Below are 26,020 nucleotides of genomic sequence, written 5' to 3'. Positions count from 1 at the left end.
TTTCAATGAATGATTGTCTTTTCGATAGAGCACGGCAATGTTTACTCGTCCGCCGACAAACACCTAATAAACCAATTATTATTTCGTCGACGAATTATATTTTCGCACGTTTCACGGGAAAATCGTTCTGTCACCGGGCTTGGAAAGATTGAATTATTGTTTCCACACGTGGCACGTATTTTTCGACGGACCAACAAAAAAAAAAGTGAAAAAAAAAAAAAGAGAGAGAGGAAACACAATTCGTGGATGACCGAAAGTTTTTCACGAGCGATCATTAGCCGTTCGTTTCTTTTTTAGTGGTGTCGATTGACTACAGTCGAAAAGGATGATCTGGAAATTATGAGGATACTCGTAAAATTTAATAACCTCGTGAAAAGGCATACGGATATCGACGATCGACGCGGTTTTCCGTCGAATTAAACCACAGTAGAAGTCGATGATTCGAAAACATGTAACGAGGAGGGTCGTAAAAATCTGCGAGAGTTGATTTAAAAGAATACCGTAACGATAATACCCGCGAATCACGAGAAAACATCGCTTCTTTATCTTAAGAAGATGAAACCTTTCCTCTTGATCCACCTTCGGTGTTTTGATTTTTATGCGCGTTCCCGGTTAACGAGATAAAAGAAAGAAAAAAGAGAACAACGAGTACAATAAAAAAGAAAAAACAACGGTTAAAAAACGCTTATTAAACGAACGATCACATCGTCGTCGTATCTTCCCCCCAGCTTTTTGGCGCCCCTGTTCATCTTGTTTTTTTGCATTTTTTGTTTTCTTCAACTTATAATATATATAAGTAGATTCTCTAATAATTTAATGAGTCGATTAACGTGGCGCCTGACGACACGATCTTCATTCATTCATTCTTCTTCTTTTTTTTCCACGATTTCTTATTTCTTCTTCGTCTTCTTTTGCATCATTCTTATTTCATCTCTAATCCGCTCACTTTCCTTTGTTCTTTTCTTTTCTTCATCTTATTCCACTTCTTTTTAGTACTGTATCAGAGTATCGATAATTGCAGTTCTCAATATAATTAATTAATTAATATACCATCCTAAAATACGGTCAAATCACTGCCGCGAGCAGCAATTCCGAGGCACTACGAACAGGCCACAGAGAATATGGCCGCACAATTATTCATCTTCAGATCATCTCTGTGTCTAAATGATAAAAGACTAACTGTAGAACGCCTAATATACGTATAATCGTAATTATATACTTATGCATCTCGTCATCTATAGTTTATAGATCATATATATATATATTTATATATATATAATGTACAATAATTAGAGAGATCACACGTCTTAATATAGAAATTTAAAAGACTATTCTCTAGTACGTTGAAATTTTCTTCAATATTTTGTGTGTGTTTGTGTTCGTGTGTGTTCCTTACTTTTCTTCATCATTTTCTTTCATTTTTTTATTTTTTTTATCATAATATTGCCACGAAATATTTATTCATTTCTTCCTTCTTTTTTTTACCGGTTGATGTGATGATAAATTGCGTTATTATTATTATTACTATTATCATTATTATTAAGTTTCAGATGAGCGGACTCTTGTGAAAGTCTTTTCTTCGTTTTCTTCATTTTCTTCTTTTCCTCCTTCTATTCTCGACTGTTTCATTTTTTTTTTTTTTATCTCGAGCTATACTCTCTATCGACTAAACCCTACTTACGCTACTCTACGGTGTCTCAGCCTTCTTCCACGTTCCCTCCTCTTTCGTTTTTTTTTTCTTGTTTTCATTGTCGCTTACCTAGTGTTATAATTCAGCACCAATCTGATTTTAAAACCGATTCAAAATATCATCATTATAGTTAATAGAATAATATAACCTGTCGTATAAATATACATTCAAATATTACTATAGTATACAAGAGTCGTACCCTCCCCTTTTTGCACAACTAGCGTCGTCGTCAAAAACTTGTCGTACCTCGAAGAGAGAAAAAAAAGCAAAAAAAAAAAAAAAATTATGGCTCAGCACACTGGGGGGATACACCGTCCTCGTAAATCCTGCCTAATCTCTCTTCTTCTTCTTCTTCTTCTTCTTCATCCTTTTGCACATTTTTCTCCCACACTCTTTCTTTCTTTTTTTCCTTTACCTTCTTTTATTTCTTTGCTGTTACTTCTTCAATTTTTGCCTTCTTTTTTCTTGTGTATCTCTTCAACGATCCTTTACCCACTCTCGTATCCTCTTCGTCCTTCTTCCACCCCCGCGTTCGAGCATCTCTTTCTCTCCTTCTTTCACACACGTAAAGCATTCACGCACTCACGCACTTCTTTTTCGCGCCATTTCAACGTGCTCTTCTTCTTCCTTTTTTTTTTTTTTTTACCTTTCCCCGTTTTATTTGTTCGTCGAAGTGAACGGCTTTACATATTTACAGGCATTCCTCTCGTGGTCTTGTATTCACCTTCCTCTATCGAGGCAAACGTATCTCACATTTTGCTGCTTCTTCTTTCGCATTCTGTTGCTTTCCATTTCTTTGTCTCTTTAAAGATAGGCAAGTTAAATATCGTATCACAATCGTTTAGATTTTTCTTTTTGTTTCATTCGGGCAATGTTCTGATCGAGATGGAACATTAATATTAACACCCCCCCCCCCATGTGTCTTTACGAAACACGGCGTATACGAGTATGCGTGTTTTCGTGTGTCTGTAGTGATGTGTATTTATGAGCGGTGCGACGAACGACACCTCGGACGGCCTGCCTGCGCGCTGAACCACCGAACTCTCTCAAGCTATTCGCGTATCCACGAAAAAAACGCGACAAGGTACGTCGTTAATTCATTTAATATATATAAAAAATACGTATCGGGGGGGAGGTTTAGGGGAATAGACGAGATTCTTCGTTGGTTGATTCACTCAATCGACGCCGGTGATGTGCTCGACGGTGAACGACGAGAAAGGCTTGCCGCACCAAGCATGCCCTCCTCTTTCCCTCTCGAATCCTTCGACAGTCGCGTAGCTCGTTGGATATATCCCACTGGATTTACTTTCTATCTTGCTTAAACTATCTATAGTCATTGTGTTACGCCGTGGTAGAACACGGTCTCGGTTGGCTGCGTCCGGTGAAGCAGAGTATTCGTCAGGTAACGATGATCGGTGATCAGAGAACAGTTGCTTATCGTAAGTGTACTATGGCGATCTCCGCGACTGTTGGTCTACGTTCGTCGAAGGAAAGGTGATCGGGCGCGTTAGAAGTGGGGTAGCATCGTTGATGGAAAGAATGGCAAACCGGTCGATCACCGTCGAGCTCAGGACTAGCTGGCCGTGAGGGGTCCCGAGGCTGCGCGAAGCAATGGAACGAGGAAAGTAAGCGAATCGCGAAACGAAAAGAAAGAGCCTAGTAAATGCACGATAAATGTCACGGGTAGTGTTGCTGGATCGGCTGCTGGCTGCATCGGTGCGGCGCGACACTGGACGTGGTTGCTGCTGCTGCTGCTGCTGCTGCGACTGCTGCCGCTGTCGCGTCGCTCTGTAACGCGTGACCGAAGCATCGCTGAAACCTCAGCGGTATTCCTGCTTGCTAGTAGGCGGCAGGATGGACGGTTAGTCACTGCGGCGGCAGACCAGTCGGTGGTTTGAACTCGCCGGCAACGGATACACCGTTCGCCTGAGCCGGGAACTGCGCCGTCGACACTGGCGGTTGATGATTGAACGCGGGCGCGTAACATTGCGGGAAATAGAGCTCCGGCTTGACGACCGTAGGCGTGAGACCTCGGGGCACCGGTACTGGACCTAAACCGGCCGGTGTACCGGGTGGTTTCGAATCGCTGCTCGAGTTCCTACGCACCTTGGCCGCGTGCGGGTTCATATGGTTGTCGATGTGCTTCTTGACCTCGGGTTCGGTGGCGAAACGCCGCCTACAGTTCGGCATCGGACAGCAGAACGGTCGGTCACCCTGATGGGTGCGCGTATGCTGGTCCAGTATCGCCTTCTGACGAAAATCTTTGCCGCACTGTTGACACTTGTACGGTTTCTCGCCGGTATGGATACGTAAATGTTGATTCAAGATGGTGCGTTGACGGAAATTACGTCCGCAGTAGACGCACCCGTACGGCTTTTCGTTCGTGTGTATGCGAAGGTGTTGGGTCAGGTGGGACTGTTGCCTGAACCTCTTACCACACTCCGGGCAGGGATACGGTCTCGACTCGATGTGTATGCAACCGTGCTGCAGCAACGTGGACTTTTGCTTGAACTCCTTCTGACAGATCGGACATCGTACGTACAACGGCATCCCCGCGGAGCGACCGTGTTGTATCACGTCCGGTAAACAGCTCTTGGTGCCGCCCTGTTGCTTGATATACTGGAGAGCACCGAAGCTGCCGGTGCCAGCGGGACCGAAGACCGCGTGATTGCCACCCTTCGGGTCCTTGAAGTAGGCGGGATATTGGATGGAATTCGCGTCCGGCGCCGGGCTGAACGCTCCCGACTGGGTGTCCGTGTCACCGAACGTCGATGCAACTTCCTCTTTGCCCTCCTCAGGCGGGAACGGCACGTCCTGCGGCCAGAGCGTCGGCGTCATCCCGTTCTTGAAGATCAGATGCGGGCTCACGTCTGCAACAAACATACGAATCTGTTCATCCTCGGCCTACCAGGCGGACTCTGGTAGCGGAGGAATATTTTTGTTAGTTGCCCGGACTACGGTACTACGCGCGGCCACTAAACATACTAACTACAACGCCCCACGGTTGGAAGAATCAGGAATCGCGACGAATGCACCAAAAGTACCCAACAAGCTTTTTTGCCCTTTCGTTTTCGTTTTCGTTTCTCTTTTTATCTTTTTATCTTTTTATCTTTTTATCTTTTATCATTCTTCAGATACGAATAGAGTAGTCGCGATCTAGGGAAGTTAATGAAGCAACGCGAGACTTACGGTCGTTGACCGATTAGGGATAACCAGGTCCGAGATCCACCTCCTCCACCTTCGCGATAGGATGCGTTTAGTAGGGAAGTTAGCTGGAAGTGAGGTGGCGTTAAAAGTAGATGCGATAATTATAGTTGCGTTAAGTATCGTGGTCGAATCGAACGATATAGAGGGCGGTAGAATTAGATGGATCAGATTAGACTGAGGATGCGGGAGATCGGAGAGGGAGGCTGCTATATCTCACAGCTCACCAGCACTCTTGCGTCCATCGGCCGACGCGACGTGGCCGATGTTTCGATCGATTTTCAACGAATTCGCGCGTTCGATCGTGTGATTGATTCGTTTCGAAACGAACAAACACCCGCGAATCGCGTCTGTCCGCTGGGAACCGACAATGGGTACCAGGAGGGGAAGGGGGATAGGGAATACGATAAGCAGATAAAAACTAGCTGGATGAAAGAACGCAAAAACAAAAGGGGGATGATTGGTTAGTTAGCTGAAAGATGATCGTCGAACGAAACGAATGGCGAATGGATGAAATACGATGATGCGACAAGTATCGAACGGTATTATATTCTATTTTCTCAAATGATGACGATGAGAGAGATGACGATGGTGTGGCGGCGATAGTAACAGTAAAGAACCGGTGAATGGGTCATGTGTGGTTGTGGTGGACGCCCTCTGGGAGTCTGGGAGGCAGAGAGAAATGCTCGCCTTGGTGTGTGCGGACGTGCTGATTCAGGATCGCCTTCTGACGGAAGTGTTTTCCGCACTCCGGACATTGGTATGGCTTCTCACCCGAGTGGATGCGCAGATGCTGGTTGAGGATCGCACGCTGCCGGAACGTACGCTCGCAGTAAACGCAAGCGTACGGCTTCTCGTTCGCGTGTATGCGAAGGTGCTGCGTTAGATGCGATTGTTGCCTGAACCGCTTCCCGCACTCTGGACACCCGTATGGCCGACTGTCCGTATGGATCCGCTCGTGTTGTAGTAGCGTCGACTTCTGTTTAAAATCTTTCCCGCAAGTCAGACACTTGAACAAACGTAGATCGCTGTTCGCTCCTTTTCCCGACTTGCCGCTCTGTTGGACGATGTCCGGCAAACCGGTGCTCATGTTCGGTGCCCCGGGGCTCGCGTATTGATGAGGATCCAATGTGGGCCCACCGTCTCCTTGGCCGAGGGACGTAAGCATTACGCCAGGTTGTTTTAAATAATGTAACGCGGAGAAACCACTCGGTGTGAGCATGTGTGGGGGTACGGATGGCGATGGATGGGGCCTGGTCTCTTTGAAATAGTGCTGTGGATACTGCTGCAGCTCTCCAGCGCCAGGAAAACAGTCGGTACGGTCCACTTCGTGCGGCGTTAGTTGTTGTTGAGGCGAATGATCTTGTTGTTGAGTCTGTTGTTGTTGCTGTTGCTGCTGCTGCTGCTGCTGTTGCTGTTGAACTTGCTGCTGCTGCTGCTGTTGTTGTTGCTGCTGCTGCTGCTGTTGTTGCACTTGCTGTTGCGTTTGTTGCTGCTGCTGCTGCTGCTGTTGTTGTTGCTGTTGCTGCTGTTGTTGAGAGGTGGCTTGACTCGATTGTATGTCGTCGTCGGGTGGGGTTAAGGCTTGAGGCTCAGGCGGTGCCGAGGGGTACGGTGAGGGCACGGGAGAGGCCAACGAAGGCGGGGGACCGCTTTCTCCTTCGACAGGAGGACCACAGGCCTGCTGTGGACTGCCGGACGAGGAGGAGCCCTGCTGTTGCTGTTGTTGCTGTTGCTGCGGATACAGTCCCCCGTCCTGGAGAGATCCCGGCCCCGGGCCCCATTGCCCCTGGGGTCTCTCCATGTTGTCCTTGTACAATACGTAGGGCGCGCCAGTATCTGCAATCAGACAAGTCGAACGAACCTTTATCGATGCGTGCTCGTGAAAAGTAACAAGCGTCCGGTTTTATTCTTTGTTCGCTAACGGGAATCGTTCGGCATCCGATCGACCGGATTCGTCGTTAGGCTCGAACCTACTATGTATCTACGCCTTTGTACCGAAATTTTTCATCGATTATCTAATCTGTCTTCGAGGTTTTAGCAAAGGTTCCTTTGGGTTAATTCTTTCGAAAGTGGGAGAACTGCACGGAAACGCAGGTCTTGCTTCGTCAAGTTTCAGCCTGATTTGGTTGATTCGATTCGCAAAACGAAAAAAGAGGGAATCAGGGGTTGTCATGTGTCTTCTTGTCGAGGCGACGAACGATCGTTCGAAGCCCGATCGTATCGCGTTTAATCTACGGCCAGCTAATCGCGTTTCTTTCGCGGCCAAAGTAACATTCGCGCGGTTTGAAACATTGTGTCGGATCGGTTCACCGGGCGTACGCTTTCTACCACGTTGAATCGACCACGTTCCTGGTCACGCATGGTCAGATACGTCCGGTTCGAGCTTCGCAAGTTCAACGGCTGTTATGCAGGTCGGATGAACGCAGGGATACACGTCCCTGCGAATGATTTATGAAGTGTTCCTCTGTGTATCTGCGATGTCGAATCTCCCTGCCCTTCTGTCCGCGTCAAAAAAAGTCCGCTTTCTATCTCTTTCCTTCGTCTTACCTTCCCCCGCCATCTTCTCGTCTCCCTTCGTTCTCTTTGAATACGAAAGAAGTCTAAATGATTCCAGCGACTCTATTCAACAGGTTCGGATCCTGTATTTAGAATCACAGAAAGTTGGATAACCAGATAGTCATTCGAATTACTGTATCAATGAAAAGCCGAGCTTGATTCACGCACCTGATAGAAAACAGTACCGAGAAGTCAAGTGTCCATTGGCAGGACCTGGATAAAATCTCTCCGCGGTATCACCGCCACAAAACCACAAAGACACTTGCTTTACTTAGAGAGTTTCTATCCGAGGTGAGCAAACTCGAGAAGAAAGAAATCGAAGCGAAGGATGAAGTTCAAGTTCAACAGCTTCTCTCTTAGCTAGACCAGCAAGAAATCGAAGAAGTCTTGAAAGTATAAAACGAATCGGGATGGAAATAATTGCAAACATAATGCAGAAGCATAATTAAGAGGCTCGTGGACGACACGCGGTCACCGCTATCACGTCCAGCTGCGTTACGATGAAAACAACGAACGGCGGCGCATCTCGTGATTACGGAATTCGCGTTATGCAACGTTACAACAAAGTGTTTCTCCGTTTTATCGGATTAATTACCTCGCTCTTTATACTCCAACTCTTTCGTTTATCCGCGGTCGGTCAACGCTTGCCGGTATATATACGCCGGTCCGTTCGCGAGTGCCTCTTTCAGGCTGTCTTTTGTTTTTTTCCCTCGGTGCACTGACGCATCGACGGATTATCTTAGCCCGTTCGTTTATTAATATGTCGGAGCCCGCGCTTTCTTTAATATCTCTTTCTTTCGAGCCTTGTATTCCGCTGTTTGCCAACCGAAGGGAAAGAGCACGTATCTATTCGCGGCGGTAGACACGCTCGCTTTTGTTGCTCGTCCACGGACGATACGGTTTCAGCGGTGACAAGTGTTATTGAACCTACAGGCGGAAAAAAGATACGACAGCCACGCGGACAGTTCGACCGCGAGCGTTAATTGTTGCAATAACGACGGTGAACGATCGGCGAGCCGCGAAACCAGCACGCGACTAAGCAAGTTGTAGAAAAAGATCGCTGGCAGGGCGCGTAAAACAGAAAAACCATGTGCTCTGATTAAAAATTTCATTACTTTAGAAACGTTAGACGCATCTTCTTGATTACACCGGGGGCTCTTTCAAGATCATTTAATTAATCTTCTCGTCTTTGGTAATTAAACGAAGCAGCGGTATTAAAGCTTCGTTTGAACTTGCATAAATCAGATAAATCGTGGAACGTGCATCAGTTCGTCGAGCAGACGGTATCAAAAGACATGTGTAACAATCGAACGGCATCGGATTGATTCCTTTCGTTCGCGTTCAGAGATAGAGAAGGAAAGAAAGATGGCATGCGAGGGTTCGGATTAATCGCGAATCGATCGCAGAATCGCAGCCGATTTGACATTAATGGTCGTCGCGTGTTCCATCTTCCTCGACGGAACGTTTAAACGTTCGTCAAACATTTCTTTTTCCATTTTTTCTTCTTTCTTTTTTTAACCTATTCTGGCGGAGAAAAGTGGTAACACTTTTTTCAAACACGATCCTAGATTCATATTCAGAAATTTTGGATGTTTTTTCGTGGTGGAGCACACGACTGCGATTCATTTTTTTTTTACCCGCTACCACGTTTTTATTTCCTTATCGCGCGACGTCAGGATTGATCGCTTGCATCTACATAACATTATCGCTTATTTATTCCGCCGGCTGTTACTGAAACGGTCTCTCGTATCATTAATTACGTTAATGAGTTTGCACGAACGTGCACGTACTTGCGTGTTACGTCTGTACGCGTGCGGAAGTAAACGTGTGTGCGTGTATTCGCACTCGCGACCCGTAATCAATAAACAAGTCGTATGATTCGTATTAAGGAGACTCGCCAGTCGAACCCAGCTTCTTTTTTTTTTCTTTTCTACTTTCGATGCGTTTCGGAAATCGCGACAGGATGCAATTTCACCCCATCGTTAGGGAAAGATATCTCAATTTGTTTGAAAATAATTTTCCGTGAAAATGGAATGAAATTTGTCATCTGAAATCACAAGAAAAATCGGAAGAAAAATGAAATTTTGTGTAAGCAAGTTGTTAATGAAACAGGTTACACGGATGCGTTCAAACGTTTCGAATTATTCGGAGAATAACCGAGAAGGAAAACTTTGTTATATTTTTTATGCAAATTCCGCGGTCAGATTCAAGCATTTTTATTGCATCGTATGGAAATATACGATAAAAACAAACGCGCCAATTGATTTTGTATACCGATAGTTTTTCCAGTTCGCAAACTACTAATATTTTTCTTGGAATTGCTACCGTTTTTTTAACGAAGAGTGAATCGATCAATCCGATCGAAATGAGGAAAAATATTGTTTGCATAATTTTTCTGGTTATTTTCGACGATTATCCTATTGCAACACGGGGAAATATACGAAAAGGATAAATACGGATGACGATCTTGATCTCTCATTAGTCTTGTTTGAAATTTTTATGCACAAAGAACGAAACTAAATTCTGAATGTAAAACACATCGATTATTTATTTACGAAGCGATATTATGTTTCCATTGGTGAAAAATTTTCTGCCTTCGTTAAAAAGCTTTTATCGAAACGGAATGTGTTACATCGGTTTACATAACTAGTCCGGTATGCTTCGATATCTCGTTCCAAAAATATTATGTTCTCTAGAAAGCGATAATCTGTACAATGCGTGTTCGTTTATCAAACATTTCATTAGGGGGAGAGATTTTATTTTTTGAATTTTTAGCTAAGCGAAACAAGTTGAAGCGAGTTAGAGGAAACGTAGTAGCGAAGTTTAATCTGCTTTTCAAGGCATTACAGGCCGAATGCGGCGGTGCAATTTTAAACGAGTGCACACTCCCGCCAATTCGAGTCGGCCGCGTCGAAGGTTGATATACAGATTTCGCGGTGAAGGTCGGTTTACAATATCCGGTATCCGAGGCTCGGTATTCCGCGAGGTATCTATCTTGCTTTCTCTTCGACGCTCGCTGGTCTCGACGATGCACCAGACTGCGCAAAAATAATTCTCCTCCTCTTACGAAAGGTACCAACGAGGCTTTTCATCAAACGATATGGAAAAATTATATAACGTTAGTAGATTATGAAATAATTTCGTGGTAACATTACGAACAGGCTTAATCAATTGTTATTAATTCGTAATAAGCTGAACAGATTACGACGTTGTAATATTTGTTTCGTTCGGTCAGCGGTTCGATTATTTCGAGAAACGTATTTTGAAGCGGTACCGTAACACGATTCCGAGGTTAATCAATTGTCGTTAATTTGTATAATGTAAACAGATTATTGGACGGGAATTAATCGGTTCGTTCGAGAGTACAGGTGATTGTATAATTATCTTGAAAGGTTTATTTCGGTGCCACTTTACGGTTTCAGGATAATCAATCGTTGTTGCTTCAGCAACCCTTATTTTTATAACAAAGATAACGTATCGTGTATCGCCATAATTTATTCTCTTATGAATATAGCTGTAAAGTTATTAGAATATTCTTAAACGAACGCTCGTTCATCGGGACGAATCTCTTTTAATTCTCAAAGAGTTTTCAATTGGAATTCATTGAGACGCTAACGTCTAACTATATTTACGAACAGCCGATACGTTCATTTATTTATTCATTCGATGATGTAGAAAGTTGTCTAATTTATTGGCGAAACAACGGAAGACAGGTAATATTTTTATCGAGGACGTTTAATTTCATAGAGATTCCTTGGCTGCCCGGTGAAACCGGTTGCACGCCAAAACCTTTTATTCACGCACACGCCGTATTTGTTCGTATTTTCTTTCCATCGGGATAGCTTGCAAAAACGCGGTTCCTCGTACAACAGGTACTGTTCCACGATTGTCCCATCGGTACTCTTCGACAGCGAGGACGATTCAGGTGAGAGGAATGCGTCGCGAAGTGACCTTTGAATGAAGTTGCAGAAAATATGGATGAAAACAACGTTAAAAGGAAACGTTATTCGATGTCCGGACAGGGAATCCTGTTTTTCGTTTGGACACGTGGAAAATAATTGCCGATCCTTTCTCGCGATTCAATTTATAAGACGGATATTTATTTTATGATTTCACTCATTTTTTATTTTGGATGCCGGAACCGCGAGCAGAAAGTAATTGAACCGGTCGTTAGCGTTTCGCGCGTAGACAAAACAACGCGGTCTGCTGATTTTGTTGTCGGGAAAAGCGGGTTACACGCCATTAGTCTCCTCGTAAAGAACGACTCATTTTCTATTTCATTTACAAAAGTTTCGATAAGTTTGATTTTGATAAACTTTGCCGCAGAAACGCAATTCTCCGTTTCGCACGAGAAAATATAACCGAAAGAGCCGTGTCAATTGAAGACGTTAAGTTAAAGTATCTGATGGGACGGGTTCTTTCTCGTCCAATTAAATTTTCAGATGCTGTTGATCGCGGCTTGTTTGCTCATCGAGAGTCAATAGTTCGCATCAGGAGCCTCTGAACACGCGTTATCCGGCTGCCACGAAATAAAACGATTATTTGTCTCCACACCATCGACCCATTATCCCGATGCTTTCTACGCGAAAATCATCCCCCTTTCGCCCAGCACGATTCCCCGAAACCGATTATTACCAGTCGCGCGACCAACGCGAACCAAATGATTCTTTAACGAGATTTCGATCGCGAATCGCGACAACGCTCGCGGTGCATTAATATTTCGCCACGTTTCATTGATTTTGCAAATTGCACCTCCCTCCGAACCGATCGAACAAAGCCAGGAAAATGAGAGAAAAAGGAGACACATTACGTTGATTTCCATTTTTCTGTCTAATGAATCGTTGTTTCCCTACCCTTTTAACCCTTTATATTCGACCATCAGTCCGTTTCATTCGATTTTTCGTCGAATTACATGAAATTCGTAATTGTAAATAAAAATTTCCCACTATGGGACGTGGAAAATGTACGGTGTATTGTTTCAAAATTGCACCGATACATGGAAGGTTAACGATAAAAAGCAGAAGGGGCTGGTAAGGCGAAGGGGCTGCTGGAATCGAGCGTTAATAACGCGAGAGCAACGAATCGACACAAATTTGATAGAATTTTTTCCGCTCTGTTGCCGGTCATCGAATTATCGAGTAGCAATTGTCGCGTGTTATAAATTCGAAATCGTCGCTAATGAAGCGACCCGTTCCCTCGGGATTTCATTCCCGTGTAAAAACGAGAAGTACCGAGCGAGGATCGGGTTGAAGGAGGTGTCGAGGCCGATTTCTCGAAGGTCGTGCATCCGAGTTGGCCGCGATCTTTCGGCGAATAGAAGCGACTCGGTTTAACGAGGATGAATTGGACAAACGAGGCGAACCAGCTTCACAGAACCATCGCGCAAGAAGCGACCGAATTGCTGGAAATCTACCGCAAAAATCACCTTCTCCACGCATCCGGAGAACACTTTCGCGATATTCCTTTCGAGTTGCACGCGTTTATACGCTCTCGCCGAATCGATTGCTTTTTCCTCAACGAGATTGTTGAAGCTTTTGTGCTGAAAACTTCTCTTACCGCCTGTAAGCGTGAAAATATGAAGACTGTTATTGGATGTTCCATTGGAGAATCCATCTTTACCGTTCCGTTCGTAATCTTTCGACACTATTTGTCACGCGAATACAAACTTTAAACGTTCCTGTGATTTATTATGGTTTCGATCAAATCGTTGCTTGCCAATGATAGTGGCATAACTCAAAAAATTTCTAATTTTCCTTTATCGCATTCTTCTAAAGGTTATATCTCTTGTTTTCTTTTACGTTGCTTTTTATATAATTTTGAATAATTGCATTTGCAAATTACAACTACGGAAGTGCAACATTTTCATCTACGACTTTTTTTTTCTAACTTGAAACAGAGGCACAGCCTGACCCAGTTGCCAGGATCACCCTGAATATTTATCAGTGAAACGTTGATGAAACTTTCAAGCGAACTTCAAAAAATCTTCACTAGCTTCGTTAGCGATTTTCTTGCCAAGATTCTTCCTGTTCTTCCTGTTCAATCTTTCTGTGTAACACTAACTGATAACGCTATCAAAGTTGCTTGTGTTTACGATTCTCTATCGTCGATTCAGCAATCAACGATGCTTTTCTTCTTATTTCTCTTATTCCTTAATTCTAATCGCTTATCTCGCAAGATTTTCACGAAGTCCCCTCGCAAAATGTATTTCCTCAACAAAAAAAAAAAGTTTCAAAAACACTGCTCCATTTTTCTAATTGAAATACCTTTACTTTTGGTAATTAATACACTAGTCGAAATTCTTCTTTAATTCTTTAGAAAATTGTATAATTGACGGATTCTCGTTTCGTTCACACCGGATGCTTTGACAATAGACAGAGGAGTCGAGGAACAGTTGAACAGACACTTGTGTCAACAGATTTGCACGGATCGCGAAGAAATCTTGGCGACAGAAACGGAATGGCTAATTGCAAGAAAGCCGCGTTCAAAGATTTCCTTTGCATTCACGGGACGTGAATTTTTCATCTGCACTCTTTTTCATTTTTTTTTTTTTCTTTCTTTATTTTTTCTGGCCAAGCACGAACGCTGTCTTCTTTCGTTCCTCTTTGCTGTTCGTTTTTCTTTCATAATGGAACGACAGAGTTTCTTTTTTTTCGAAGACGTTCCTTCAGGATAATTCAAGACGAACACGAACGTGAGAATTCTTTTACCATTTCTTTTTTATTTTCTTCGGTAGATGCTTTTACTCGTAGGTCGAAGTACCGAGTACCCGGGTCCAGACTCGATAGCCCTAGCTTAGAAGAATCGGCTTATGAATAATTCGCGATATAATTACACGGATGTTGGACGCGGCTACCAGCTGCATCCGATTGAACGTGACCCTTTTCGATCCTCGATGCCCTTTTCGCTAGGAACAACGGTTACGTTAGCCAAGTTCATTGAATGCTAAAGGCTAGAGGCGCGATAATTGCCATCCGGAGACAAAGTGGACTTTGACGAGGAACTGCACGCGGCTGGCCGATTAGAAAGCACTACGTTACGAGCGAGATTATTGAGAAACTGTTGGAGAAAAATATGCAAGCTTTTGTGTCGATGAAATTTCGAGAGGAACCGAGGACCAAAAAAGTAGCGATCCTCTGAAAAGATTCAAACGATTTTCTTCGACGAGCAAACCAGTTGTCAATGAGGATAGAAAAAAAAAAAAAAGAAGAGGAAAGAAGTATCGATGAAAATTCACTGAACACACAATTCGATGCACGAGGGGTGAGATTCCACCGAAGATTCGATAGAAAAGTTTCCCGTAAGGAAGTTCCGGTTAACTTACGCGAAACAACGAATCGAGGATGCATTTTCCATCCCCCTGGAAACGGTTCTCTCGATTATCAACAACGAAATTTCATTGCTAGCATCTTCTAAATAAAAGATTCCGTACGCTTTTGGGATGGTATAAAAGTAGACGAATTTTCCCGCCAAAACAGCGAGTATATATTTCAATGATACTTTCGTGAAAATTTCTCCTGTATTTACTTGGCACAATTTTAAGAAAACGATGTTGAATCGACTTATCCACTTGGGCGATATCGTTGAACCCCTTTAAGAGAAGAACACGTCCCGTAGCCTTACAAAGGGATGCGAGCGGAAGTTGAAGAGGAAAAAAGGAAAGATCAGAGAGGAGAGGAGAAGAAGTGATCTTCGAATTCGATTTGACGCCGTGTAAAAGAAATTTTCCTAGCATCCTAACGGAGGATATTCGTTCGATGCTTTGCCGTGCTCGAACAAACGAGTGTCATTGATTTTTCGGAAATGACTGGACGATTACGCGGTCGGAGACGACGTCTTTACGATTTGTTTTGGCGGCGTGGAACGCGCGAAGAGAAACGAGAGAGGGTTGGAAAGGAAAACGGCAACGAACAGAGAAGAGGGGTTGGAAAAGGGAACGAACGAGGGGGTAACAAAGTGAAACGAAGAGAGAACGAGAGAGCGAAGGAAAGAGGTAGGGTGGGACAGGTGGATAGAAGGAGAAAGATCGAAAGAGAAAGAGAGAGAGAGAGAGAGTAGGAAATGGCTCGTGGTTACGCATGCGCGCTTTTTTCGTCAGACAGCATTTTTAAAGATTTTTCCTCCCGTAGCAGCTTGCAGATTTAAGTCGCCAGGTCGATCCCGTCGATTCTCGAATGCCCCGAACGCTGCCTGCACTTCGTTACACCACGCGTCCGCCCATTGCGACTCGATGGAATATTTTTTCCCCCTTTTTTCATTATTATACCGTCATTCTTTTATTCTTCCTACGGAAAAAAGTTCGTATGGACGAACAGCAAGGATTTTGGACGACGCGACTGTGGGAATTTTCACGATTTTCAACTTTTTCTTCGTTCGATCGTTAAATCATGGCAAATTTTATCATAAAAATTTCAGAATTTTATTTTACGTTATCATTGTTTCATTCTTGAGTTCAATTTTGTGTGCAGCAAAGAGGACTTTGAAAAATTTCAAAATTCTGCTTCAATCATTACAGGAATATCTGGATTTAATTTCTGAAATTGTGAATCAGAATACTAATTTATTCGTTTATAATCATTTCATCGAATTCATTTTCTGGTAGCAGTGACGAGTTACTACACGGACAGTTTGTGTGTTAATATTCTGTGCTGCAGCTTCTGATCAATATGACACTTGAAATTCTCCTTTAGTGTGTTCTACGATCGTCTTTGAATATTCATAAGTTTCGATGTGACGAGTGGTTATGGTCAATTTTAGAATGTCTACAATTACTCACACCCTTGATATTCGAAATTCATTATTGGAAGGGTAGTTAATATATCGAAAGGATATTTGATTTTCAAGTATTTCGACATTTTTTTCAAGCAACGACTATAGAGGACAGGATGCTCGGCGAAGAAGGCGTGGAATTCCGCCACTTTTGCCGTTGCTTCTGATCAATATGACACTCGAAATTCTCTTGTAACCCTTCATAATATTCTATAGCGATCCTTTAATCAGTGTGAAATTCTCCTTGGTACAAGTTCTATTATACCTACTCAAAACATTGAAAATATGTTATTTTCAATTATACCATCGAACAGATCATTTTGATTTAGCAAAGATATTAAAAACAGAGAGCCTTAGGCATTCCTCTTTCATTGAAAATTAATGTCAATCCTGCAGGCAGTCAAAAATCGCCGTGCAAACAAATGTTAGCGAATATACATGCAATTTGTAGCGTTTGATCGAATTGAATAAAGTTGTATTTGAACAGTTGTTCAAGATGATGCAGCTGTTAAACTGGTGAACGATGTCAGTGATCAAATAGCAATCAGTAGACACTTTGTTTTCTTATCTCGGCGATTTCATCGAAATGATTTTCGTTCGTTCGATACGAAAATAAAATAATTCTGTTAGGTAACGGAGAATAAAAATAATTTAGTTTCGGATAGATTGAAACTGAACAGCAAGGTTAAACGTTTCCCTCTTGTGCGTACCACTTGAACCAGTTACAACTTTCGACGGACGCATTATTCGGAATAAATTGTTCGGTTTTACGCGGGATTTCATGCTGTTCCCTCATTGAAATTTTTCTCGGTAATTTTCGTCGCTTTGCCGCAGAATCGTGCTCGATTACACCGGTCCCGTTTTGCCACAATTTAATTACTGTCTGTAATCTTTCGCGTTTCACTTTCACCACCTCTCATTCTGCCTTTATTAAAATTCAATTTTAATCTCGATTTTGTACTCGCAGAAACAAGAGTTTCATTCATCGCCGACGTGTTTCATTTACCGTTTCAAATCGCGAACAGTTTAAGAAAGAAAAAACGAGTAAAGTTGCACGAGAAAGTAGCAGAACTTTTTTTTTCTTTTCTTCATAGTATCTTGTTCAATTATAATCTTTGAAAAATATATAAATTATTCCGGATAAACGTTCTAAGGAAACTTTCCCTCTTTTCGGTCGATTTCAACTTTCAAATTGTGCTTCTTTTGTATACTCTAATTATCTGCTTTCGATCAAAATTCAAGTTATTCACTTTTTGGATGATTTCATTAGCTTGGCAATTAAATTCGCAAATACTATAATACCTAACAGAAACGATCGTATCTCTAATAATTAGTGCCAGTTAAATAGTTTCATCGGAAAAAAATCTGACCATCATAGAAATTAGTTGGTAATTTAACTAGAAACGTTAATTAACCGTTTTCGATGAATTACCTCGAAGATTGTGGCTATAATTCTTCTCTATGAAACTATATAATACGATTCAATCTTTCTGCTACTAAATCGGGTAGAAGTCTTAAATCTGGCTATCCTTTCGATAATTGGGGTGTCTCATCTCTCGAGTCTTAACGAGGATCCAATTAAATCCAAGACGCGTAGGTACACGAAGAAGAAGAAGAAGAAGAAGAAGAAGAAGAAGAAGAAGAAGAAGAGGAGGAGGAAGACTCATGACAAAATTTACGAGGGACTTTGTCCAGCTGGTGATCGCAAAATCGCCAGCAACTAGAGTTCTGTTTGCTCTCGAAAGTGCTCGGTTAATTGAGCGAGTGAAAGCTGGTTCGCGGGCTCAAAAGTGAAGGCGCTGTCTCGATATGCGTACAATAAAAGAAAAATATATATCGGATGTTGCGACCGAGGGAAAATCTAGTCCACGCATCCTGGATCGTCGAAGGATTATCATCGAACGCCACTCCTGAATCGTGAAAACGTTGATCCATCATCTTCTTCTCGATTCATAAATTACAATCAATTATCTACAATGTAATATAGTCGCTAATTTGTAGCTACTTTGATTAGTAGAAAAATATGAAGGCAAGACAAGATCTACGATCGATACTAAGCGTATGCATCGAGCACGTCTCGGCTATCCGATTACGTTCGACGGACCACGTGCGTGAAACGTGCCTGACGTCTTCAGCGCGTGAAAAGTACTTGCTATTCCAACTTGGGAACTATAGACGGAAAATTTTACGACTGTCTTTTCCTATGGTCCACGAAATAGGAGAGAAAAATGTTGATGGTTAAATGGAATCATTCAGAATTTTCTCTATTTTTTATTTCTTGGAGTTACATAATAGATTCGGTTAATTGGCGGCTCGATAAGTTATCATCGAACAGATGACTCGTTTCTGTTCCTATTCTCATTCAAGTTCCTCATCGACGTAGGTTCGGTCGTTTCGTCCGCGTCCTTGCAGTGTCGTCGCCGACTGGTCGGAGTATCGGTCGTTTAAGATTCTCCGTGAACGCGGCTGATTTAATCGTGCGCGGATAACAATACCCGCGGCTGCACGCGACTCGGCATATTGAACTTTCGCGTCGTGAGGAGAAACAGAAATGGTCGTTTACCGGCGATAACCGCCTATTGGCGAGGCCCGTGCAGGCGCTAGAACTCCAGACGACCGACGAGACTGAACGCGAATCGTTTAGAAATCACTTTGTTCCTTAAATTCGACGATTACCATCGGTTTTTCTTTTCTTTTTTTTTTTTTTTTTTTTTTTCTATCCTACGAAGGCGTACGGTCGCGTTGGTCGAAGAGCGCGAGGAAAGGATGCAAAGGCGATCGATGGATATCCTGTGTGGGATTAGACGGAATGGAAGGGGTAGGATTTTGTTATTCGACGGGGATGATGGGGGCGACGAAGAGAAACGGAGAACACGCGCGACGGGTAGAAACGGTTGTATCGGCAGGAGGCGCACTCAGGAGTTAAAATCACTCGTCGCTCGCGGAAAACATTCATTTGCAAGAGCAAACATTCCTCGCTATTTATCGAGTGTCAGAGGGAATACCTGCGGCCCATTTTCGTATCGAGCGTCGAAGGGACCCGATGAGAGGAGAGCGAGAGAGGAGCACGGTGGACGCGAGGGTTGGGTTGGGCTGCGGGGGGGGGAGGGGGAGGAAAAGAGAGGGAAAAAAACAGGAATCGAGCGCAACAAAAACATAACTTTTCCGCGATGGCGGCGCGAAGGGTGCTCGAGAAACGAGTGGTCCTTCTCTAGTATTCCATTGGTGTTATATAGCTCGTCAGATCGAATGTTTGTTTTCAGAAAAATAGACAGAAACGAGAGGAGAGAGCGAGCACCGGCGATGTTAACACCGTTCGACCCCTCGCGCGCCCACCGGCCTCCTCTTCTAGTACGCATTCACGAAGCCCAAAACGTCGCGTGCTTTTTTTCCCCGCTTTGTCCCGCGTCTTTTGTTATTCCCCACCGGTCGAGGCTTCGTTTTTTAACACTTTGCTAGATCGAGCCTACCTTCCCTGTCAACGATCCACCGATGATCAACCCCGAAACAACCCCGAACGCGCGATACACGCTAGGCGTTGAAAATTTATGAAAATCCGGTAGCGAGACGATGTTTCTCATCGGTGAAAGGTCTTCCGATAGAAAGGATTCGCCGCCGACTTTATTCCGTTCGATCGAATCCTCTCGTTTCGTAAGACGCGCGGTTGTTCCGCTAGAAACGGAGCCAAGAATCGCCCTTGTATCCGAAGGAATAAGAGCACAGCTTATCGGTACGCTTAGAGACGTACGAAAACGAAAACACGAGCGGAGCCTGCTGATTGCTGGTACAGTCGTTTCTGGCGTCGATTCGAGGCAAGGTTAAGCGAGATCGTGGAAATCGATAGAGATCCACGACGCGCGGCTTCTCCTCGTACCGTGCCTGATAAATCAACGATTTATTCCCATCGAAGATACCGAGCCGTTCTCTGAACCATCGTTCATCCTCCGACGAAATACAGAGCGGAGATCAGTTGCGCGATCGAAACGAGCGCAGATTTTCTGCTCGAAACAGAAAGCAGTCGTTCCCGCGCCCGCCTCTTCGTTGATACGAAGCAACGCTCTCCGCTTCTCTTATCGTCAGAAGTCACACGATAAACCCGTCGACGTTTATTCTCCAAATATACTCGCGTCTCTGTTTCTCTCCTCGCGAATCTCTCGCCGAGAGATCGATGCTAATTGCGTGGCCTATTCAACAGGGAGGGCCTTGTTTCAATAACGAGAAATTTCAGAAAAATTCTCAATTCGATCGGGATTAAGGTTCTTTTACTCGCTGCACTTCTATACCTGTAGAATTTGGATTTTTTCAATATTCCAAGGATTTGATTTTTAAATTTTACAGGATGCGCATGCATCGATCGTATCGCTGTTAATGAGCTACCGATTACAACCAATGCCGTGGAGATAAATACTTTCGATAACGAATCGCATCTGATCCAGTTGCAATTTCGAATTCAGAGCCGTCGTTTTCGTGAATGTTAATTGCATAGTATTCCAGGTGGCTGTTTCATTTGAAATGTGCCGTATGCATTAACACGTTCGCTGCGAACCGAGGGGCTGCGGACGTTCGCCGGGTGAATGAAATAAATATTAATATTAATATCATTAGTATTAATGTTGATAGTATTAATTGAGTGTGACGCGGATACGCGTCGGACACAGGCGGCCGCGATCCCTTTTTACATTATTATTCTTAGCCGAATTAACGATGCGAATTATACATTGAAAAATGAACATCCCGTGATATACGAAATCAAAGTGTTATTCGAATTAATCATCGATCATCGATGACACCCATAGCGATGAACGCTGAGCCCAAAAAACGGTCAGTTTTTTTCAACATCCTTCTCGATACGTTGTTTTGTTTGTTTGAAACGGTGGATCGTATAGTGTGCGATTATTATTCTCGCGTAGGGTTCGTCGGTTATCGGTCGTTTAATGATCGTACGCAAATCGGAGCGCGAGTCGATGCTGTGTGTTCGAGGCGAGTTTGATGATAAGCGACGCGTTTCTCGGATACAACGGCGAGGGAAAAAAGTATGAATTCAGACGAAGGGAAAGAAAGAAAAGGATTATAAAAAGAAAGAAAGAAAGCAAGTGTGTTGGTAAGAAATCGATTGAGAAAAGTTGAAGGTGACAAGTACCTCTGAAATAAGCAAAGTTCCACAGACCGATCATTTGGAGTTATGCTGGTCCAAGTTGGGAAGCCAGGTTAGCGTGGCTAAACGAGAATCGATCGTTTTATTCGTCGCGATTGACTTTATACCGTCCAATAACGATCCAAGATCACCGATCGATGCCGATATCCTCGTCATGTCAAACGACGAAAATGATCCTGTTTCCGATGATGACGACGATGACGACGACCGATGACGACGACGACGACGACGACGACGGCAAAGTGGAATATCACGATAAACCTACAGCAGAGATAACGTTCACTCTTGCCAGTCTGATAGCTTTCTTCTCTCTCTCTCCATCTCTCTTTTTCTCCTTCGTTTTTCCCCCTTTTTTCCTTTTCCTTTTATTTCTACACGAAACTAGATTATAAATCGACGCTTTCGTGGAACGAAAACAAGTGAATCACTTTACTTTCGCCGCGAACAGATTCCTTTGCACAGGTGCGCGACGCGCTCCTCCTTCAGACACTTTGAAAACGTTCAAAATCTTCTTCTCGTCGTTCACTCGGCGTTTAGGTACAATGAATAAATCAGTTTCACGGTTTGTTTTACAACGATCCTATGAAAAGACTTTGGGAGCCGGGCGCGAATCGCCCGAAAGGAATACACTAACGAGATGAAAACAATCTCCGCGAGGTTCCGTAGAGTCGGCGACGCTTATAAATTTAAACGAGAACCGCGCTTCGCGGATATATTTGAATGGAACGACACTCGGGCACCGTTCGCGAGGATCGAAACTCGTTCTCGGAGCGAATTCGGTTTCAGCCTTGAAGGTTCCGCGGAGTCGGCGACGCACGGCGCGGCGTGCGCGTATTCGAACGGACCGCGGATTTTCGTCGATCGAAAACACTCGGGTAACTGGTTGTTCGCGAGGAAATCTCGATTCGGGCACGAGCAGTAACGTTCGTATCCTCTTTATTGGCACACGATCGAGCCGTCGAAGCAACTGGTCACTGATTCGGTTCGCGTCTCGCGTGGTCGACACGAATGCACTCCGTTGCGATCAAACGCATCGTCGCTGAACCGGTGATTCACGTGCACCACGATCGGCGATCACAGCCGGCCGATCATCGTTGCTAGCTGCCGCCAGCCAGCCAACGTCTCACGAGGGCCGTTCTCTCTGTCGGTCACGAACAGCACGATCATCGCACGAGTCCTTCTCTCCCGTCAGCAACGTTCACCTTGACCAGACGACGACGGGATAGCGATCAGCGCTGGCTGACAGAAACCGACTCTTAGCGCACGGGATTCGAAACCGATCGGAAACGAAAGAAATTTAAAATACCATTCGACTTTAAAACGACTAATCCGAGAAACGCGAGGCGCGAGATCTCGTCGAAAAAATCATCGAGTAACCCTCGAAAAACTGATTTGCTCTCAGAGCCGAGAGAGAGAAGAGCGTGTTTCGTCACTCGGCGCTGGCCAGACGATAATTTCAGAGGCGATTAGATGACCCAACGGCGACGATAGTGTAACGAGACCGTATTTTGCGGATCAGTATGATCTCTCTCTTTCTCTTTTTACTCGCACGTTTGCTCTTTCGCTCTCTGTCTCCCTTCCACTTTATCTCTCTCTCTCTCTTTCCCTTATCCCTCCTACCACCTATCCCCTCCCCGTCTCTCTTTCTCTCACTTTTTCCTTTCTCGCGTTTTGCAAATCGCCGGAGCAGACGATCGCATCGTCGGATACCGAGATTCTTCACGGTCCTTCTCCTTCTTTCTTTTCCTTTCTTTCGTTCCTTAGCGATCCCCCTTTCTCTACCTAACTCGAATCTAACAACACGTTTTCGAACACTCTCTTGTTTTGCACGAGACGATCGTCGTGACGACGTGACGCGACGCGAGGCGGCGCGAAGCAGCGTGGTTCAAGCAAAGAGCACACACTAGTTTAGAGTAGCAGGCACGTGTCTAGCCAGCGGCGTGTTTTAATCGGCGTTGGAGGAGCACTTCTCCGCTAGTAGGTGCCGGCCGGGGTAGCCTCTGTCTGTCGCGTGTACCCTACACGCGCTGCTACATGTGTGCACGCGTGTATACATTGTGGGGGAGACGGTGGATCAGGAGGGAGCACAGACAGAGAGACCGAGAGAGAGAATAGCAGAGTAATGTGTATGTGCACGGAGGAGCGTAACGCGCGCGTGTAAGAGAGAGCCGTAGAGCGAGGAAAAGGAGGGAGGGCGGGAAGATTCGAAACCGCGCGTAGATCGCGGCGCGCGCTCGCGATGACGTCGTCGTTTTGGCAAAACGTGGACGACGCACAGGTGGGCAAAACGGTCGCGTCTGCATGATTTTCTACCGATGCACACGTTCGAGCATGGGTAAAGAACGGAGACACGACGATGCGTGTTAGCTGGTACTCACCGGAGTTGTAATATTCCTTAAAGTAGCGTGTCGCCGCACGTTGGACGATCGAGTAATACAAGTTCACGTATGACGTCGACTGGTTCTGTGCCGAGAGCGCCATTTACACTGTTTATTCGTCGCGCGTTTCTTCACAATATACCTTTTTCTCTATTCTTTCTATCAAACTCTTCTCGCCGGTTTTCGTTCCGGGACAGAGCGACGTTACGTGGATGCGTGTTACCGCGCCGTTCGTCTATACATGTATGTATACGTGGGTGGCAAAGTGTCGTAGAAAAGCGTATATAACGTAGATCCGAAGCGCGCACGTTCGCGTGATCACGGCGGGCAAGATGTGACGTGACGAACGACAAACGCGCGAAACGTGTGTCTTGCTCGTTCGGCTCTCGGTATTTCTTCTCTCTTCAGCTCCTTTCGCGCGTTCCTTCTTTTCCTCTTTGCCGATTCTTTATTACGTCGCGATCCCTCCGTGTAAACGAGATCGTTTCGAATCACGAGCGTAAAAAAAAACTCCGCCGGAAAATAAAATAAAATAAAAAAAAATTAAAAAAAAAAAAAAAACAAAAACGAAGAACAACTTTTCTTCTTCTCCTCCTCCTCCTCCTACTACTCCACCTCGACCGGTCCTCCCTTTCGATCACGTTTTTCCGGTACGGCCTTCAAGCAGCGAGACGGTCTCGCATGCCGGCTAGAGGCCCGCGACTTTGATCCTCGGCACACTCGCTTTCGGGTTACCCGCGCCGGTAGACACAAACTCGGTAGACTCGGCCTGAGCCCCCCCGAGTAACTCGCCAAGACCGAGACACTGGCGAGCTGCAGCGTTGCCACACTTCCGTCGCCGCGGTGCGCGTCCACGGAGTGGGGATTTCTGGACTGGTTCGGCTTTGGGATGGTAGACAGCGTCGTCGGGTGGAGGACGAGCGGAGAAGGTGCCGGCGTTGAACGAGAGTGGTGATGGTGGCAGGGGCGGATTCACGCGAGTCCGGTTCCTCTCCGTGAACCGAGATCCTTGATCGTGGCCACGGGACGAAAACCCCTCTAGGAACCCCCCTTTTTCACCGTCGCTACTGCACCAGTCCTAACCGGCACGGCAAATTGGGGTAGCGTGACGGGCAAAATTTCGATCGTTCGCATGCAGACGATTGCCGGTCAACGAGTTCCTCTTGATTTTCTGGTTAATTGGATGCCAGAGAGTTTATACTTTGTTCGCGGCTTAATTACAGATCCGTCAGACTCCTGGTGCGTTCTGGTCCCTCGGTGGGCAGGGTCGCGCTCCGGGGATCGGTTTAAGTAATTTTCGAAAATTACCAGCTCCCGTGTGCACGCCTCGGGAAAAGGATCTCTATCGCCGATTTGTATCGCGTCTCGGCTAAGGAAAAGTTTGAAAGTTAGGATGATTATATTTTTGGAGGAGGTCATTTATGGAATAAAATGGTATCTCTGTTTGGTACCGATCGAGGACGATCGGCCGAGAAATCGGCGCGAGAATCCAAGGGCGGCAAAACTCGAAGCTCGCCCCTGGCGGATGGAACGGAGGGTGGTGGCGACGGCGGTGGTGGTGGCGTCGGCGGCGGTGACCGCGTCAGAGGAGAGTGGGCCACGGAGGAGAGGAGGCGCCGTGAGCCAGAGAAAGGGAGACGGACCGAGAGAGGATCGAAAGGAGTCGGAGAGAGACAGTTATGTCCGTTGCACGAACGTAGAAGGGGGTTTGATAGCGCGTCGGGTGGGGGCAGCCAGTCGGTTGGTGGGGGTGTTTCGGCGGAGAAGAGTGTCCTCGGTGGGAGATCCTCCAGTCTTTTTCCCTCTTCCCTCCGCGGTTGCCCTCCCTTCTTCGTCTCTCGCTCCCTGGCCGATGTAGTACCCCTGGTTGCGCGGTGCGCCGTGATGCATCGCGCTGCCGGCCGCCTCTGCGAGTCACAAGGTATGCTCGTGCCACGAATACGAACTGCCTCTCCCAAATCAATATCAGTCGTCGAAAAAAAACGCGACTCGGCACCTATAATTGCCGAACTTCCGCGATAACCGTCTCTTCTCTCTGTCGGCCGTCTCTGGCCGCCGCCTCACCGCCTCGCCGTCACGGGGGCGACACAACCGCCCCTAACGGCTACGTTAGGTTAGGTTCACGCGCTAGCTTGATTAGGGCCTCCCTCCGTGCACCCGTAACACGCACGTTTCCCGCCACCCAATGTCCGCGCACGATGATTTCACTGACTATGCTGGAGGCTGCTCGTGTAGCCACGTGCACCCAACGCGACACGTTCGCGCTTC

General features: G+C 45.3%; 1 protein-coding gene and 1 long non-coding RNA gene across 4 annotated transcripts in view; one reads left to right on the top strand and one right to left on the bottom strand.

Moving 5' to 3' along the window:
• Nucleotides 1–26,020, top strand: part of LOC143305412 (uncharacterized) — a 78,450-nt gene that overhangs the window by 16,745 nt on the left and 35,685 nt on the right. The window lies entirely within an intron of this gene.
• On the bottom strand, nucleotides 1,409–26,020 carry LOC117608662 (uncharacterized). 3 transcript variants are annotated; one of them, XM_034334108.2, is made up of 3 exons: nucleotides 23,753–26,020; nucleotides 5,669–6,733; nucleotides 1,409–4,560 (listed from the first exon to the last, which is right to left on the bottom strand). In XM_034334108.2, the coding sequence occupies exons 1-3, from the start codon at nucleotides 23,853–23,855 to the stop codon at nucleotides 3,557–3,559; spliced, it is 2,172 nt and encodes a 723-aa protein (XP_034189999.2). In that variant the 5' UTR covers nucleotides 23,856–26,020; the 3' UTR covers nucleotides 1,409–3,556. The 3 variants fall into 3 exon arrangements, with proteins under 3 accessions (XP_034189999.2, XP_034189997.2, XP_034189998.2); XM_034334106.2 differs by having other exon boundaries at nucleotides 5,585–6,733; nucleotides 23,753–26,018; XM_034334107.2 differs by lacking the exon at nucleotides 23,753–26,020 and adding an exon at nucleotides 21,360–23,699 and having other exon boundaries at nucleotides 5,585–6,733.

This window comes from Osmia lignaria, chromosome 2 (assembly GCF_051020975.1).
Source record: "Osmia lignaria lignaria isolate PbOS001 chromosome 2, iyOsmLign1, whole genome shotgun sequence".
NCBI classification, from domain to species: domain Eukaryota; kingdom Metazoa; phylum Arthropoda; class Insecta; order Hymenoptera; family Megachilidae; genus Osmia; species Osmia lignaria.
This window is presented reverse-complemented; position numbering and strand designations above follow the sequence as displayed.

Coding starts and splice junctions, on each gene's coding strand:
- LOC117608662 (XM_034334106.2), bottom strand. CDS start 23,855: ATGGCGCTCTCGGCACAGAACCAGTCGACGTCATACGTGAACTTGTAT. Junction 6,734..23,752: donor TAAGGAATATTACAACTCCG/GTGAGTACCAGC, acceptor GTCTGATTGCAG/ATACTGGCGCGCCCTACGTA. Junction 4,561..5,584: donor GCACGTCCGCACACACCAAG/GCGAGCATTTCT, acceptor TGTTTGTTGCAG/ACGTGAGCCCGCATCTGATC.